General features: G+C 40.5%; 1 protein-coding gene and 1 long non-coding RNA gene across 2 annotated transcripts in view; one reads left to right on the plus strand and one right to left on the minus strand.

Moving 5' to 3' along the window:
* LOC148103566 (uncharacterized) overlaps positions 1–19,687 on the minus strand; it is a 51,052-nt gene that overhangs the window by 17,959 nt on the left and 13,406 nt on the right. The window lies entirely within an intron of this gene.
* Positions 5,730–8,818, plus strand: LOC148103568 (uncharacterized). Its single transcript, XM_087839502.1, has 4 exons — positions 5,730–5,805; positions 6,548–6,697; positions 7,176–7,535; positions 8,721–8,818. Exons 1-4 carry the CDS (start codon positions 5,730–5,732, stop codon positions 8,816–8,818), a joined length of 684 nt encoding a protein of 227 aa, XP_087695628.1.

Consider the following 19,687-nt stretch of genomic DNA (forward strand, 5'->3'; position numbering starts at 1 on the left):
AGGGAGAGAGTAGGCATAGTATGCAAACGGCTACTAAACAGACATCATACTTCGTCATACAATGTGAACAGGACAAATCAACAATTGACACTGAATAATTAATATTATATTATTGTATATATTGTTTGGAGTTCAGTCTGTTACTGTTACTATTTTTACCATTTCTTTTTGGAGGAACTGTAACCCACATTATTTCCTTAGGGATTAAGAAAGTATTCTGATTCTGATTCTGATTGTTTCAGGATGACCTGCCATTATCCAATGACACATCTGCTTACCTGTATCTTTTGCCCGTTTCTCCTTGTAGGAGTGATAATTAAATGTATTGAATTTTAATGATCACTGGGTTTTCATTTGTTTGGTTGCTATGGTGATGTGTAACGGGAGTCACGTGGGTGCTAGCTGCGACATTAAGAGGGCGTTGTCAGTCTGTCTTTCACTGGTTTGATTTTGACAGAGAGGACGTAGTTTTTGTTGACCGCAGCACAACGAGTTTCCCCTTGTTGCATTAGAGCCTGTGATGTTTTAAGAGTTTGAATCGCGAGCCGATAACATTGCTCTGTAAACTTTTCAAGCATTTAATAAACAAGCAAGCAATTCCACCTCTCGCATTATTGCGTAAAGTTGACAGCGCGTCAGGCAAATAGGCAGGCTCCATCCCCGGCCTCTAGCGACTGTGGAAGTCGCTACACGCCTCCTCTTCTCTTTTTTTAAACTTTAAAAACGGGTTGTGTGTGAGACTTTAAATAAACAAAATATAAAATATACATTTTAAATTGTTATTGATCCCTTTACCCCGAGTCCTAAAGTGTATATTTATTTGTTTTACTCTTAAATATTTATTGTTTGTTTACTTGCACTGCTGTAACTGGAGCCTCGTCGTCTCGTCTCTCTATATACTGGACTGTATGTAGCGGAGATGACAATAAAGTTTACTTTGACTTCAGCAGCGAGCAGGCGCACCGAGGGCTCTCGCGCTCACTTTTCGCGTATAGAATTTTGAAAAAACATCGGTGCAAATTATAAGTCTGTATCATGATGTCTGGTGTTTTCGTGTTTGCTGTTTGTTTTTATTTTGTTTTATTTTGCGAGTTGGTAATTTTTGCTGCTCCAGCCAGCCAGAGAATCCCCCGCCGCCCCGCCCTCTCCTCCCAGTGCCGCAAGCAGCAGGCGCACCTCGCAAACGGAGGGCGCCCTTACTCCCATGGGCGATAGAAAACCTATGCCATTCCCAGTATGCGCTGGCTGATGTCGGGGCAGCATGACTGCGAGCAATTTTCTTTTTTTTTTACCGATTCCCGTGATGCCGCCCCGGGCAACCGCCCGTGTCGCCCGTATCTAAAACCGCTACTGTTCACGTCATCAATGTTTCCTCTAAGCTGCGTGCGTGCGCAATCATGCACTGCTGGCATCGTCTCCAATGACAATGTTAACAACCATTGGAGATGTGAGCAGGACAGACGGAACAATTGACGGAAAAAGTGTGGACTTTATACCAGTTTTTAAATTGTGTTGAAACCTGAAAAGGAGTGGGACGAAGAAAACTTATTAAATCCCACCCCTATACTCACTCATCAACAAAAAAGCAAGCAAGCATCTCAACGGCAGCTCGCAACAACAATTAGAACCATCATAACTAAATACAGAATATATAATAATTATAAATTGCGTTACCACAGGTAACAGGCAATAATAATTACATAGTGACAAACACACATACATATACATACATACGTATATATCTACACACACATATACATACATACGCGCACACTTTTTTTTTTTTTTTTTTTGGAATCCATACCAGCAATGGTAAGAGAAGAGACATTACAGAGCACACTAAAACCATCATTGAGTATACTGTGACCAGACCAACTGTTTGTAGAGGAATTTAAATCTATGAATATTTTTGCATTGTTTCAGTTGTAAACTCAGACTGTTCCAGATTTTCACACCACATACAGACACACAAAAACCTTTACGGGTTGTTCGAGTTCTGGGTAATTTGAATTCCCCGAAGCCTCTCACATTATAAACCCTTTCTCGAATTTCAAATATAATTTGTAAATTTGTAGGTAGAAGTTTATTAAAGGCTTTGTATAAGATTATAGATGTATTGTAATTAACCAGATCCTGGAATTTAAGTAACTTTGCCTGAAGAAAGAGTTTGTGAGTATGATCTAGATAACCAGCCTTGTGAATAATACGCAGTGCTCGTTTCTGTAAAGTGACTAATGGATTAGTTGTATTTTTATATGTGTTTCCCCACACTTCCACACAATATGTAAGATATGGAAGAACCAGGGTACAGTACAGAGTATGAAGTGCATCTTTATCAAGGTATGGTTTCACTTTGTTCAAAACTGCGAGGCTTCTGGAAATTTTGGTTTTTATGTGTCTGACGTGTGGTTTCCATGAAATTTTGTTATCAATTACGACTCCCACAAATTTGTTTTCACTCACATTATCAATTGGTACACCTTCAATGATAATTGGTAATTCTATATTATATTTTAAATTACCGAAAAACATTGCTTTAGTTTTATTTATATTTAATGATAATTTATTTATATCCATCCATTTTTTTAATTAATTTTAGCTCCCTGTTTATGGTCATTACAAGATCAGTATAATCATCGCTACTGAAAAATATGTTGGTGTCATCTGCGAACAGTATGAGTTTAAGTACTTGAGAAACATCAAAAATATCATTTATGTATACATTGAAAAGTTTTGGTCCCAACACTGACCCTTGGGGAACACCACATGTAATACCAAGTTTCTCTGAATGGTAATGCCCTATGCTAACATATTGTTCCCGACCCGTTAGGTAACTTTTTAACCAGTTACCAGCTTTCCCTCGAATACCATATCTTTCCAATTTATCCAATAAAATCGAGTGATTGATTGTGTCGAAGGCCTTTTTGAGATCAACAAAAATACCAACTGCATATTTATTTTTATCCAGTGCATTGGTAATTTCTTCTACTGCCTCAATTATCGCCATTGAAGTGGTTCTTTGCGTTCTGAAACCATACTGACCAACATTTATTATTTGATGTTTTTCAAGGAATTTTTCTAATCTGGAATTAAAAAGTTTTTCTAGAATTTTTGAGAATTGAGGCAGTAGAGAAATAGGCCTATAATTGGTAAAACTGTGTTTATCATTACTTTTGTATAGTGGTATTACCTTCGCAATTTTCATTTTTTTTGGAAAACAACCGGACTGAAATGATAAATTACAGACATATGTTAAGGGACTAGCAAAATTCAGAATAACCTGTTTAACTACAGACATATTTATGTCATGATAATCCATTGAAGACTTACTTTTACATTTTAATGTGATATTTATTACTTCTTGCTCATTTGTAGCTGAGAGGAACAGTGAAAAGGGATTTGATTTTATATTACTGATATTTTCATTTTTTTGACACGGGATGTCCGCTGCTAGTTCAGGGCCAACATTTATAAAAAATTTATTGAACCCATCTACAATGTTACTCATATTATGATTTTCACCATTTGCATCAATGAAACATTCAGGATATGATGTTCCAGAAGATCCTTGTTTAATAATTAAGTTATTTAACACATCCCAAGTTCCTTTTATATTGTTTTTATTTTCATATAATCTTCTTCTATAATAAAGTTGTTTACTTGTTCTTATAATATCAGTCAATTTATTTCTATATGCTTTATATCTTTGTTCCACTTCTTTTGTTTTTACTTTGAGGAACTGTTTATACAGATTGTTTTTCTTTTTGCAAGCATTGATAATTCCTTTTGTGAACCAAGGACTTATTATCTTTTTTTTCTTTGTCTTGTGTTCATTTACAGGACAATGTTTATTGTACAACATAGTGAATATATCTAGGAAATTATCATAAGCCTTGTCCACATCTGACTCTTCATACACCGAACTCCAATCTTGTTGTGCTAAATCGAAATTGAAGGCATGAATTGCTTCTTCATTTATTGTTCGCTTTGCTATCGTAATCTTGGTATCTATTTTTTTAAAATCACAGTCACACAAAGTAAAAACTGGTAAGTGGTCAGTTATGTCACAGACAAGCAGGCCACTACTAATTTGGAAATCCATGACATTAGTAAAAATGTTGTCAATAATAGTGGCGCTATGTGATGTTATTCTGCTTGGCTTTGTTATTGTTGGATATAGTGATAAGCTGTACATCGTGTCAGTAAAGTCATCAATGGCTTTTAACCTTGTTGGGTTTAGCAAGTCAATATTAAAATCACCACAGATGAACAGTAATTTTTGGTTCACCGAAGCAAACATTTTTTCTATCCATTCATAAAAAGTGTCAATACTTGAACTGGGTGTCCGATATATGCAACTTATTATAACATTTCTCTTTTTTTCATTCATGATCTCAATAGTCAAACATTCCAAAATTCCATCAATAGCCATAGACATAGTTGTTACAACATTATATTTTATCGAGTTATGAACATATATAGCAACCCCGCCGCCCGCCTTATTTAATCTATTCATGTATTTTAAATCATATCCATTCAAACAGAAATCTATTCCTTTATCGACATTGAACCAAGTTTCAGTGATGGCTATAACACTGAAGGGGCGAGAAAATTGTTGCAAGTAGTCCTTAATGAAATCAAAATTAGAGTACATACTTCTGCTGTTAAAGTGAATTAATGAGAGCTTCCCGTCTAGGTTGATTTTTTTTTCATATTGTTCCTGAGTGAAATAATTACAATTTTCAACAAAAGAAGAAAGAAAATTACTTTCAGAATCTATTTCTGGGTCTATTATATTATGCTCCTTATATTCACAATCTAGATCAATTACTTTCTGTTGGAGAATTGATTTCAACGTGTCCATGTCATTTCCTGGTGTAATTAGAGATGTTGGTGTATTTATCATTTGATTGTCATTAGAGTTATATATTGCCTCGATACATTAGTGTCAGTTGTGTTTGTCCAGATCCTCCATGTTCCTCACTATCAGTACTTTTGCCTCTTCTGGTGTCGTTTAGCTTAATGAAAATCTTGCAATTTGTTACCCATGTATGTTGTATTTTACAGTTCTTCTTCAGTTGCCTTGCCTTCCTCGCGATGTCTGCGTTTTTTCGTGTCAGATGCTCATTAATGAAAACGTCCGTGCCTTTCAGTTTGCGTCCTTGTTTCAGCAGTGCGACCTTGTTCTTCCGATTGACGAATCTCATAATGACGGCCGGCGGTCTGTCACTCCTCCTGGGCAGTGGGTGACATGCTTCTACGTGCTCCAGGTCCATCTCTATCCCCTTGCTTTGGAGGAAGGAGGCCACCTGTTGCTCCACCGAGCGGGTCTCCTCGTCGCTGGGCTCCCCGACGCTCCCGGCCACCGCGCGCACGTACGAGCGCGGCTTGATTTTTATACCGCTAATGACCACGTCGTTCGTACGGGTGTACTGCTCCAGCTCATCCACCCGCCGCTCGAGATCCATAATTCGCCTGTCCTTCTCGGCATTTTGGAGGCGTAGCTGTTTTACCTCCTTAAGTCGGAGAACAGGTCACCTACCAATCAGAAGATTGGTCTGTGTGCCAGATATCCTTGGGCAAGATAGTAACCCCAAGTTGCTCTCTGATGCATCTATTGGAGAATGAATGTGTGTATATATTAGATAGAAAGCACTTATAGACAAAGAGCATAGAAAAGGTACTTGTGCGAAAGGGTGTTAATGGGGAAAGTTGAGTAAAGCACATTAATGCTCAGAGTAGAAAAAGCACCATATAAGAACCAGTCCATTTACATGTCTCAGAACAGAATCGCCAATTACCAGAGTTAGATCCCCGGCTGGTTGCAGAGTGGGGAAAAACGGTTAGACACATGAACAGGTTGGTGGTGTACATGGGGCTTCTGTTTAAGACTATGCTTCCTCCTCACTGTCACCCAGCCTTCCTGTTTCCTTAGCTGCTCTTGACAGTCTGTCAGGTGACAGCTAGCGGGGCCTACACCACCTTCGGCTGCACCAGCTACAGGGGCCTGGCTAGCTACGGGTGTATCAAGAGTGCGAAGCCGGGTCTACAATTCAGTGATCCCGTCTTCCAGAGCTGCAAATAGGCTACATTTAATACAATGATCATTACTGATAAAGGAGGCAGAGGAGTAACTAAACGTTTGACACAATGAGCAGGAAAGTGTAGGGGGTCAGGTGATGGGTCCATGCTGCTAGCGAGTAGGCTAAGAGCTATGCTAAGCTAGCGAAACCCTAAAGACACAATAAGTAATTGCTGACAATAATTAGCAAGTGAATACATAAAGAGTGTGCTCCAGAAGCACATCAAGATTAAACTATGAAATAAGTTTTTCTATAAGTTTTTTTTTATTGCCAAGAGCAATTCTGCCCCCAGGTCTGAAATGTACAGAGACAGAACTTTCACATGATGTAAAACAGAAGCTGTCAGCTCAGTTCTGTTAAGTGGATAATCATGTTGAAGAACTTCATTATAAGTTGTAGATTCAAGCCTCCCTTCATATGTTTGGCCACCACCAGATGTCACCAAAGAAGACTGTGTTGAAAAGCCTCGAGTACTGTACCCTTTTTCAATACGAGCTTCGAAAAGCTTCATTTGGCCCTCTCTATCACTGTGTGTGTTGTAACAGGAACAGGAAATGATACTCTACCACAAAGAGAGCAAAAAACAAGTGACAGCACCACCAAAAACTTGATTGGTCACAATCAAGTTGTTGATATTTAATTATCTGATGTCCAACCACACCTTATCACTTATCTCTCAGACTTACATGATTTAAACTTTAAAGTTCCTTCATTAATTCCACCATCAGGCTGGGGTCTTTCTGTGCTTGTCTCCCCATGTTTGTTTTCAACACAGTCAGATTAACTGGTAACAAAAAACTGCCCATAGGTGCGAATGTGAGTTTGAATGCCTGACCCTAACTTATCTGTAACTCTGAAACTAACACCACATTTTGAGTCTCAACAAATGTCTTCAAAATCATGGTGCCAAGAAGTTGTCCCCATAAGGTCTGTTGGTCCCCACAAGTATATTAATTGTCCAATTTTTGGTCCTCACAAACACGTGTTTGTGTGTGTGTGTGTGTGTGTGTGTGTGTGTGAGAGTGAGCGTTTGCCTTGAAATATACTTAAAAAAGGTTGATTCTGTCCTGTGTTGTCTCTTCTCTCCTTCAGCCCTGACAATTATCAGAGCTGAGTGTGGACAGGATGTCATTCTGCCGTGTCAGGTCCATAAAGATTATCCCACTGCGGCTGTAGTGTGGAGGCGAATTGACCTAAAGTCAGAAAAAGTACTTTTGTACCAGAGCAAGATGTCTCATCAATCCAACAAGCATCCATCTTCAAGTAGCCGCTTGCATCTGATGGATGGATGGATGGACAGTGGGAATTTGTCCTTGGCTCTGCAGGATGTGACGCAGGCTGAGAATGGAACATATGAGTGTCTGGCCATCGACAAAGAAAGATACCAATGGAAGACTCGCATTGAGAACACTGATACCATCAACACCATCCAGCTGATGATTGTTCCAGTGGGTAAGTTTGTAGAGTCGTCAACAATCTGTTCTCTCTGAGCCTTATGTAGCCTCAAATCACAACTACAGTTGCCTTGGTTACGCTGCAGTCTAGGATGCTGGGGGATTCCCATGATGCACTGAGTGTTTCTTCTTACCTCACTATGTGTTTAGACACCTCTCTAAACTGAATCATTAGTAATTATTAATCTCTGGCTCTCTTCCACAGCGTGTCTTTTCTCCTGTCCACGTCAACTCCCCTCAGCCGGTCTCTCAGATGGCTGCTCCTCTCTGCGCCTGGTTCTGCTGGAGGATTTCTTCCTGTTAAAAGGGAGTTTTACCTTCCCACTGTCACCAAACTGCTTGCTTAAGTGGGTGGGGGTGCACTGCAGGACACCTGAAGCGTTGTTCCTTCAGTTACAGCCCCTTATGAAGATCAGCCTTTGAGCCCCTTTCATAAAATGTCTGCACACATGAGGCCGAGGTTCTAGGAGTTATAGCACAATTAGTTTAATCATGACTTACAATAAACATGATGAAGTTGTTTTCATCAATCTAAACTCACTGCTCATGTTGTTAGGTATACCTTGTTAGCACTGGGTTGGCCCCCTTTTACCTTCAGAACTGCTTTACTCCTTCAAGGCATAAATGCAACATGGAGCTGGAAACCTTCCTCTAACATTTTGCTCCATGTTAACATGAAAGCGTTGCACAGTTCCTGCACATCCACGATGTGAATCTCTTGTTCCATCCCAAGAATTCTCCATTGGACCGAGAGTCACTGTCCTGTTCACCAATTAGTCTCACAGTGTGTTGTCCTGCTGGAAGATGGTGCACTGTGACCAAAATATGATGGACATGGTCAGCAGCAATGCTCACTTATGTTGTAACCAGTGTGTGAATGTGTGTGTGAATGGGTGGCTGACTGGTTGTGTAAAGCGCTTTGGGGTCCTTAGGGACTAGTAAAAGCCCTATACAAATACAGGCCATATGTAACGTTCACACAATCTCAGACAGGGGTCCAAAATGTGCCATGAAAATGTGCCCAGAGCAGCAGATGGAACAGGCGGGATGGATCATAGAGAAGGTGTCAGGTTGTTGCTATGGGAGGGGAAAGTGTCCTTTTATGCAGATATTGTTGATGAGCCTTTGTAGAAAGCAGGAAGTAGATCATGTCTCACACCTGTCTTCTGTTTCTCACCTGCAGCTCCACCATTGAATGCTGGCAAAAGGCGGTTTGCTCCACCTACATGTGATCTGCTTTTGACTTTGGGTCTTCTCTCATATTTCTGTTTCTGTGTTTAATCTTGATGATTCTGTTAACACCGACCTCTGACCTGAAAGTCCTGCCTCTGAGTTTAAACAGAAAACTTTTTTTTTTCTTCATTTCTTTGGTTTTTTTCATATAACAGCTGTTACAATGAGTGATAATGCTGAGATTACATGTAAAGGGTGGAAACTCATATGTATGTATTCTTTTTGTGCTTTGTTTTTAAAGATAATCACAGGTTTTGATTTCACTGCAGTTTTCCTCTTATAATCTACAGTTTTCATGGGTATTGCTTTAAGGGAGGTACTTGTTTAGCATGTTTGGACTCACAGGCAGGAGTCACATTAGTTTCACTGACGTTTATGATGAAAACAAGACAATAACTAAACACCTCTGTCAGTGAACAAGATCCAATCAGAAGTGCAGTAAGTTTAAAGCACACGTTCGATCTGCTCCCACCAAACGGTCCGCCTATTTTAGCAAACAGTGAAACTGTTTCTCATCGACTATGACCAAAACTAAAAGACGCTGTTGTCAAAAGACTCTCCACACGTTCATGAACAGACTCAGTTTACTCCACTAACAGTACAAACCAACGTTAGCCAATCAAATCACTGTTTGTGGAGCATCAACAACACTGTCAGTAACAGGCAGGTAGCATGGCTAACGTTAGCTGCTAATGAAGGCACTGCTTGCGCGTGTTACAATTGACTGGACATGCTTGCTATGCTATATACTGATGCTATGCTAGAGCGTTAACAGTTCCTGTAGTTCATGATTTAGAGCAGGGGTGGCACACTGACTTTAGATGGTGAACCACAATTATAGCTATAAATGGTACCATTACACTTACTGTTATTCTTTGACACAGTGGTATGACCCAGTCTGTCTTTGCATGTGATTGGCTGTATCGTCCCACCCCTGTTTGCATGGAGATCAGCAGGACTGAAGATTCAGCTCCCACATACATTCGGGCCATTAATAACTGACACATGAAAGTGTATTAGGGGCTTGATGTGATCCGCTGGCTGTATGTTGGACACCCCTGTATTAGACGCTAAGTCATGGCTGAACGGGCACAAACAGCGTCATGCATGCCCAGATTTGTTTCTCACTACTTTTTTTTGAAAAAAGAAAAAAAGACAAACCCACCCATGATCTTCAGATTGTACATTTGAATCTGTGTCACAGTGTTACTGTGGGGATGAAGGAGTTGCTCCGTGGCTGTAACAGTCACTGCTAAAGGAGTAGTGATGTCCTCGTTGTTTTTGGTCCTCACAAACACGTGTCAGGGTGACACTCTCTCTCTCTCACACACACACACAGCTCTCAGTAAGGATCATGCAAGTGACGAGTTGGTGACACAGTTCTTATCTTCCTGGGTTTGTTACAGGAAGTGTGTGTGTGTGCATGCATGGGTTTGTGTGTGTGTGTGAGAGTGAGCGTTTGCCTTGAAATATACTTAAAAAAGGTTGATTCTGTCCTGTGTTGTCTCTTCTCTCCTTCAGCCCTGACAATTATCAGAGCTGAGTGTGGACAGGATGTCATTCTGCCGTGTCAGGTCCATAAAGATTATCCCACTGCGGCTGTAGTGTGGAGGCGAATTGACCTAAAGTCAGAAAAAGTACTTTTGTACCAGAGCAAGATGTCTCATCAATCCAACAAGCATCCATCTTCAAGTAGCCGCTTGCATCTGATGGATGGATGGATGGACAGTGGGAATTTGTCCTTGGCTCTGCAGGATGTGACGCAGGCTGAGAATGGAACATATGAGTGTCTGGCCATCGACAAAGAAAGATACCAATGGAAGACTCACATTGAGAACACTGATACCATCAACACCATCCAGCTGATGATTGTTCCAGTGGGTAAGTTTGTAGAGTCGTCAACAATCTGTTCTCTCTGAGCCTTATGTAGCCTCAAATCACAACTACAGTTGCCTTGGTTACGCTGCAGTCTAGGCTGCTGGGGCATTCCCATGATGCACTGAGTGTTTCTTCTTACCTCACTATGTGTTTAGACACCTCTCTACACTGAATCATTAGTAATTATTAATCTCTGGCTCTCTTCCACAGCGTGTCTTTTCTCCTGTCCACGTCAGCTCCCCTCAGCCGGTCTCTCAGATGGCTGCTCCTCTCTGCGCCTGGTTCTGCTGGAGGATTTCTTCCTGTTAAAAGGGAGTTTTACCTTCCCACTGTCACCAAACTGCTTGCTTAAGTGGGTGGGGGTGCACTGCAGGACACCTGAAGCGTTGTTCCTTCAGTTACAGCCCCTTATGAAGATCAGCCTTTGAGCCCCTTTCATAAAATGTCTGCACACATGAGGCCGAGGTTCTAGGAGTTATAGCACAATTAGTTTAATCATGACTTACAATAAACATGATGAAGTTGTTTTCATCAATCTAAACTCACTGCTCATGTTGTTAGGTATACCTTGTTAGCACTGGGTTGGCCCCCTTTTACCTTCAGAACTGCCTTAATCCTTCAAGGCATAAATGCAACATGGAGCTGGAAACCTTCCTCTAACATTTTGCTCCATGTTAACATGAAAGCGTTGCACAGTTCCTGCACATCCACGATGTGAATCTCTTGTTCCATCCCAAGAATTCTCCATTGGACCGAGAACTGAGTCACTGTCCTGTTCACCAATTAGTCTCACAGTGTGTTGTCCTGCTGGAAGATGGTGCACTGTGACCAAAATATGATGGACATGGTCAGCAGCAATGCTCACGTATGTTGTAACCAGTGTGTGAATGTGTGTGTTAATGGGTGGCTGACTGGTTGTGTAAACGCTTTGGGGTCCTTAGGGACTAGTAAAAGCCCTATACAAATACAGGCCATATGTAACGTTCACACAATCTCAGACAGTGAGGGGTCCAAAATGTGCCATGAAAATGTGCCCAGAGCAGCAGATGGAACAGGCGGGATGGATCATAGAGAAGGTGTCAGGTTGTTGCTATGGGAGGGGAAAGTGTCCTTTTATGCAGATATTGTTGATGAGCCTTTGTAGAAAGCAGGAAGTCATGTCTCACACCTGTCTTCTGTTTCTCACCTGCAGCTCCATCATTGAATGCTGGCAAAAGGCGGTTTGCTCCACCTACATGTGATCTGCTTTTGACTTTGGGTCTTCTCTCATATTTCTGTTTCTGTGTTTAATCTTAATGATTCTGTTAACACCGACCTCTGACCTGAAAGTCCTGCCTCTGAGTTTAAACAGAAAACTTTTTTTTTGTTTCATTTCTTTGGTTTTTTTCATATAACAGCTGTTACAATGAGTGATAATGCTGAGATTACATGTAAAGGGTGGAAACTCATATGTATGTATTCTTTTTGTGCTTTGTTTTTAAAGATAATCACAGGTTTTGATTTCACTGCAGTTTTCCTCTTATAATCTACAGTTTTCATGGGTATTGCTTTAAGGGAGGTACTTGTTTAGCATGTTTGGACTCACAGGCAGGAGTCACATTAGTTTCACTGACGTTTATGATGAAAACAAGACAATAACTAAACACCTCTGTCAGTGAACAAGATCCAATCAGAAGTGCAGTAAGTTTAAAGCACACGTTCGACCTGCTCCCACCAAACGGTCCACCTATTTTAGCAAACAGTGAAACTGTTTCTCATCGACTATGACCAAAACTAAAAGACGCTGTTGTCAAAAGACTCTCCACACGTTCACGAACGGACTCAATTTACTCCACTAACAGTACAAACCAACGTTAGCCAATCAAATCACTGTTTGTGGAGCATCAACAACACTGTCAGTAACAGGCAGGTAGCATGGCTAACGTTAGCTGCTAATGAAGGCACTGCTTGCGCGTGTTACAATTGACTGGACATGCTTGCTATGCTATATACTGATGCTATGCTAGAGCGTTAACAGTTCCTGTAGTTCATGATTTAGAGCAGGGGTGGCACACGGACTTTAGATGGTGAACCACAATTATAGCTATAAATGGTACCATTACACTTACTGTTATTCTTTGACACAGTGGTATGACCCAGTCTGTCTTTGCATGTGATTGGCTGTATCGTCCCACCCCTGTTTGCATGGAGATCAGCAGGACTGAAGATTCAGCTCCCACATACATTCGGGCCATTAATAACTGACACATGAAAGTGTATTAGGGGCTTGATGTGATCCACTGGCTGTATGTTGGACACCCCTGTATTAGACGCTAAGTCATGGCTGAACGGGCACAAACAGCGTCATGCATGCCCAGATTTGTTTCTCACTACTTTTTTTTGAAAAAAGAAAAAAAAACAAACCCACCCATGATCTTCAGATTGTACATTTGAATCTGTGTCACAGTGTTACTGTGGGGATGAAGGAGTTGCTCCGTGGCTGTAACAGTCACTGCTAAAGGAGTAGTGATGTGTCGGCCGCGAACGAAACGGCTCTTAGAGCCGGGTCTTTGACGTGAACGACGCGAGCCGGCTCCTTATCGCGAGCCATGGGTTTTTTTTTTCTTCTCTCACCCTCTCTCTCGCACTTTTTTCCACTTCACTCAGCACGCGAGCCTTGTGCTTTGCGCTGGGCGGAGGGGGGAGGGGCCGTAGTTATACTCGCAGTAGCACAGGAACGGAGCAGGAGGGAGAGAGAGAGAAAGAGAGCCAGGGACAATTATATTTAATTGTTGTGGTTTGCAGTGTTTTGTGTTGTTTCATTTTAAATTTGTTTAAAAGGAAAAAGCTGAAAATTTAAATAGTTAAAAGTTGAACTGTGACTACTTCGTTTTTGTATTATATGATTTATTTATTACATTTTATGTGGAGTGAATAAATAAAAGTATATTTATGGTCGCCGCTAAAGACAAAGCAGCATGTACAAACTCCAAAACACGTACAAAACACAACAGAAGTGCTCCAGAATGCTAGGTGCAGTGTTGAGCTTTTGTTACCTAGTGGCTACACAAGCCAGGAAGTACCAACGACTGGATTTGGTGTGTGGTAGTAACAGGTAAATTAACATTTTTTTAAATTATTTGAATATATATGAATGCTTGTGTATAAATACACAAACAATACACATATGCTTTCAATTGTGTAATTTAAGTGATCTAGGTTCAGTTAACGCTAGAAATGTGTTTTGGAGTTTGTACGTGCTTTGTCTCTAGGGGCCACTGTATATATTTATATATAAACATATATAAATAAAACCACTTTTTTTTACATTAGTAATTCCTTTTGTGCACAATTTTATATTATTGTTAATAATAAATTAATTAAAGCAACAAAACAACCCGAAGAGCCGGTTTGGAGCCGAAAGAGCCGGATCTCTAAAAAGAGCTGGAAATCCCATCACTATAAAGGAGCTCTCAGCACCTCCACAGCCTCCTGCAGGGGGTGGAGGTGCTGTCTATCATGGGGGACAAATAAAGCTTTAGAGTTGAACACCTCGCTTGCTATGCACACAATATCTGTGAAAGTCGTATCATATGCACTTTACAATCACAGCGACGTAGAATGTAGAATATGAGCCAACAGGCCACAGCACTGACTGTGCTCTAAAACAAAGTGCCATTAGAGCTGATTCAGAGCCAGCAGGCAGCTTTAACACTGACTCAGCTGCAGTGTGCCTGATATTTCTTTGTAACATAGCTAGAATGCTGCTTTATGTTTCCTTCGCTTTGTGCCTCTATTTGTAGTGTCGTGACTGTACGATAACTATCCTGTGATGAACCGTGAAACAGCAAGTGCCGTACGAAACACTCAAACACTTAGCCGTCCCTGTTAACTTTACATTCCTTCTTTGCTGAGCAGCTTCGCCAAGAACCTCTCTCTACAACCAGCACACACACACACACATGCAAAACAAACCAAGGAATCTATTTTCAAACTAAAGTGTTAATACTTTCTGTCTGTGTGTCGCTGCTGATACTTAACACATGAGTGTTGTCAGAAGAAGATGCATGAATGGATGTTTTTAGCCTTGTTTTTCTCTTATTTTTTTTCTCTAACTGCATCATAATTTTCCCAAGTCTGAAAATTACACACAAGGACATAATTACCATCATGTATTAGTCTAAAGTTTAATTGCTGTCGGCAGTTTGTTTTTAATGGCGAGAGAAAGAAAATCAACCAACACCCCAGAAAGTTCTAAAGCACAGGTGTCGAACTCCAGGCCTCGAGGGCCGGTGTCCTGCAGGTTTTAGATGTTTCCTTGATCCATCACAGCTGATTTAAATGGCTAAATTAGCTCCTCAACATGTCCTGAAGTTCTCCAGAGGCCTGGTAATGAACTAATCACTTGATTCAGGTGTGTTGACCCAGGGTGAGATCTAAAACATGCAGGACACCGGCCCTCGAGGCCTGGAGTTCGACACCCCTGTTCTAAAGTGTTGACTTGTTTGTGAGCAACCGTCTGTTCTTTACTGTAGAAAAGCCTTTTTAAAAAGCTGCCTTATTCATGCACAATCGCTTGTGTGCAGCCTGACACAGTGTTATCTCTGGGTGTCCTTAAAGTTGAATATTGTGACAAAGTGACTGTAACAGTGAGACTGAGCTGCTCCATCTGTTTCTGCTGCCGCTGACTTCGGCTCCTTAACCCTTTAAGACCTACCATAGAACAAAGTCCGCCAGAGCTTATATTATATTTTTACATGCTGTGGAGCCATTTTTGGGAGCATTTCAAGTTGCTATACATCAATACAACCATTACAGCCTAAATTTTAATAATATGTCTGCATTAAGTGCATAGTAATTACATAAATTGCAAAAAAGTGCAATACACTACAAAAAAATTGAAAATCGTTTTTGTTTTTTTAACATATATTTCTAGTTAGAGAAATTTAAGAGGCTTATCCCTCAAAACTGTAAATACAAAAAAGTTGCACAAAATAGTTTACAACAACAGGAAATTTATTTTGAGTGTCTTCATAGTTTTATTTTTGAAATACACCAATTTTTATACACTGCAGGAAAAACGAAAATAAATATTATACTGCAAATTTGCAAAAAAACAGCATATGCATCAAAATAAACTATTTCCAGCAGTGCAATATGAGTCCTAAGCATCCCAGAAACGACACAGAAAGTCATAAAGTCAAAGATAACTTTTAAAAACACCAGTATAAGCTCATGAGGCCCTGGTGGTAAAAAAAACTACATTTCCGCGAAAATGACGTCACTTCCGGTTTCGGGCAGGTCATGGCGGACATGTGAAAGTTTGCGCTGATGGACATAGGAAGTGTTACAAACAGCTGATCGGATCGACAAAGTGTGTTTCTGGAATATTATGTTTTTGTTGCTGCAAGCGCTTTTTATGCAGTTTTTGCAAAGCTTTATGTGGAAGGAAACTGTGACCTAGGACAAGCTGATGGCATAAGATGTAAGTACAACTCCTCCGCTTTCATATGCAAAAAAAATTATTGTGCTAGCTCACGTGGTTGCAGAGCTACCGGGATTTAAAAATAGTTACGCAAAACAGAGCGTGCTGCTCCGATCGGTTTTAAAGGGTTAAACATCCTGATTTATCAGCACTGCAGGGACACAAATGTCACTGTTACAGAGACAGACGTGCACACAGAGCAGGAATGTGACTGAATATGGAATCACTAACAGGAAAAAAACCTTTCTGCCTCAAACATGCAGTCAGGTGCTGCACTGGCCTAATGACTGATGTGAGCTGAGCTCAGGGAGCAGCAAAGGGTGGAGGCTCATTTCATATGTCTTTAAACTCAGCAGTGTGAAATCCAAAGAGACTGGCGCGTGACAGAGAAAAGCATCAGTGCTGTCTGTTCCAGCATCATTTTATGGTTTGCTTTTATTTCTCAAGATGATGCAGGGAGCCTGGCTCAGGAGCTACTGTCATGTTGTAACCGTGTTCCTGTGACTGTACTGTGACCATGTGATGGATTTACTGTTGATGGTGTTCTGTATTAAAGTGTTACTGCAGCCGACCTGTCTGTGTGTCACTGTGTGTTCCTCCAACCTGTGGACTGCAGCGTCTTCAGCAGCAGGTGTTTGCTGTTTGCACCATCTGCTCAGATATTCTTAAATTTAAAAAGTTTTAAAATTAAATTTAAAACTGTATCTCATTGTACAACTGTATAGTGACAATAAAGGCATTCTATTCTATTCTATTCTATTCTAAATTTAAACGTCTTTATTTAATCTGTGCTTTCGACTCAACAATGAGGCTACATCGAATGTTAAATATCTTTTTATTCTCCTCAATTCAGAAACTATACTAAAATATGATGCGAACAAAACTGGAGCGCTGGTAAAATTGAGGGGGGGCACCCTTGAGTGATCAACTCCTCCCCCCCCCCCCCCAAGACTTTCAATGTGTAACTTGCAGGTAACAGTGAAGGAGGTCACTGCAGCAGCCCCACTCACCAGCAATGTTCCCTCTAATTTTTCACGTGTCTGAGCGAACACACAAACTCCCTGAGCGATCCCTTGGACCACTGTGAGCGACATCAGACGTCTGCACTGTGGTCACGCCAGCATCACATCCATCCAAGTTACATGGTTTATTAAAATAATCAAATTACAGCATTTACATTTATGTTAGACTACTTTTAAACTGCTTTAGCCCACTTACAATGAAAATTTTAAAAAAAATCTAGTCATTGACCTGTGTAGTATGTTAACACTATTGGAAGTAAAAATGACTTGAACTCCAATTTCGAAAACACAACTTACTTTTTTTATTTTTTTTTATAAAGCTCTGACTTGTATTATGAGTCTGTGGTCTGGGAGAGAGTCCTGAAACTCTCTGTCTGCAAAATACAGCATATAATGACCAATGTTGGGAAATTACTTATATAGTTACTTCTTCAAAAAAGTGACTGAGTTATGCAAACAACAAAGTTTTTTGCATCTGTTTATCTAAAAATGCAGCCAAGGCGTTTTTTTTAAATAAACATTAGTTAGTGATATAAAAAAACCTGTTTTATCCTGTGAATAAAAGTATACGTTTTTGTCAATGTACCATGGTAATAACAGAAGCGAAACGCAATATTGCGTCAGGACAATTCACTATTTATGCACAATAAACAAAGGAGCATAGCGCCACAATTTCTGTTCAGCGCCAGACTTGCTTGTAACCTATATCACCAATTATGTTATGAAAAATGACATATTAACTACAACAGAAGACTGACCTTTGTGGAAATGTTTGGAGCAGACTAACCTGTGAGCTGGATGTTCTGGGACGTTATATTTGGTCTTTGAATGGCTGCAATCCAGGCCATCCATCGCCTCTTTTTACTTCAGAAACATGGCTGGAATAATTTCTCTTCAACGACGTAATCCGATAACAACCGATTTCTTTACCCGTCGGCTTCCCGTGGCTGTCATGCGACCGGCTATTGCAGTTAATAATACAACAGCTTCTTGACAGTTTTTTGTGTTTCTTTTTATCGCTGTGTAACTGATTTCAATTGAAAGCCTGTGTGCGCTAGTACCTCTTGCCACGAGTTCCCAGAATTCTTTGTGGTTTTACCCTTGAATGACGTCACATTTTCAATCTCTATTAAAAGAGTGAATGAGTTCATGTACACGTTAAATGTGCCCTACACGCTTGTACCTTGGGAAACGTTCGTCTTTGTGAGTATTAATGTGTTCAGAAACAACTTTTATATGTGTTTACCTGGAGTGAACTGCGATGCTAATGAAACGCACGTGTTAAGCTAGGCTAATCATGGTTGTACCCAGGCCAGGTACAACCATGGTATGACAGTCTGTCTTTGCATGCGATTGGCTTTATGGTGCCACCCCTGTTTGCATGGAGATCAGCAGAGCTGAACATTCAGCTCCCTCATTTGCTCAGGTCATTAATAACTGACATATAAAAGTGTATCAGGACCGGATGTGGCCTGCTGGCCATATGTTGGACATCCCTGCTTTAGATGCTAAGTCATGGCTGGACGGGCACAAACAGCGTCATGCATGCCCAGACTTGTTTCTCACTACTTTCAGTGAAAAAAATTAAAAAAAAACCCCAAACAAACCCACTCATATGACTTTAAGAAGTCAGTGAGTATTTGTTCTACCTGCCAGCAGGTGAAAGTTGTATCACATGAACGTGACAATCACAGCGACACACAATGATGTAGAACATGATAGTGATGTGCGATACCACTGATTTCCTTTCCGATCCAGTACCAAGTAATATTCAGGGTGGTATCGACAATACTGATCTGATACCGATACTTTGTATAAAAACGTATTTTATTTATTGTATCTCAAATTATAGCTTGATAATGATTACAGAACATCAGATTACTTGTTCTTATCACTTAATAATGCAGAGTTCATCATATAGAAATAAAAAAGACCTGAAGTTGTGGCTATTTGAACACCTTGCCTGCCTGCAGCACTAAAGGACTCGGTGAGAGACGTCTGTCTCGCCCTAGCAGCACCTGTCCCTGTCCTCCTCTTCAGTTCACCTCAACATACGCTCGTCATATTCTGTGATATGATTGACTCTGAGGTGTTTGACAAATTTGTGGTGTTGCCACAACACTTCACTGTCTTGCCACATGTATCACAAACCACGTCTCAGCTGTTTGTGGATGTAAAATGACTCCAATCACGCTCAGCCATTGTTGTGAGTACACACGCCAAAGGTCTGCGACACATTTATACAGCCATATTTCGCACATGACTATGAAAGGCGGAAGAGGAAGTAGATCCTTCCAATGTAGACAATCCGAATGTTATTGTTTCTTTCCACAGTGTTCTTGTTAATGATAAACTACAAATTTACCCTAAATTACTAATATATCTGTCATGTTTCGGCTGTGTACAAGCAGGAGAAGGACCCAAACGCAAAACTCACGACAACAAAATTAAACTCAAAAAGCTGCTTTATTGCAGAATGGACCGAAAAATATAACTAAACTAAACTGGGACATGGATAACTAACACACAGGGAAACACAGCCATGAGGGAGAC

The sequence above is a fragment of the Neolamprologus brichardi genome, chromosome 3 (assembly GCF_056152115.1).
Source record: "Neolamprologus brichardi isolate AB-2024 chromosome 3, ASM5615211v1, whole genome shotgun sequence".
Classification (NCBI taxonomy): domain Eukaryota; kingdom Metazoa; phylum Chordata; class Actinopteri; order Cichliformes; family Cichlidae; genus Neolamprologus; species Neolamprologus brichardi.

What these genes read in the sequence shown, in the direction of transcription:
- LOC148103568 (XM_087839502.1), top strand. Translation starts at nt 5,730, where the DNA reads ATGCTCAGAGTAGAAAAAGCACCATATAAGAACCAGTCCATTTACATG. An exon ending in CAGAATCGCCAATTACCAGA is followed by an intron (nt 5,806 to 6,547) that starts GTTAGATCCCCG and finishes TGTGTTGAAAAG; the next exon opens with CCTCGAGTACTGTACCCTTT. An exon ending in GCTGATGATTGTTCCAGTGG is followed by an intron (nt 7,536 to 8,720) that starts GTAAGTTTGTAG and finishes TCTCACCTGCAG; the next exon opens with CTCCACCATTGAATGCTGGC.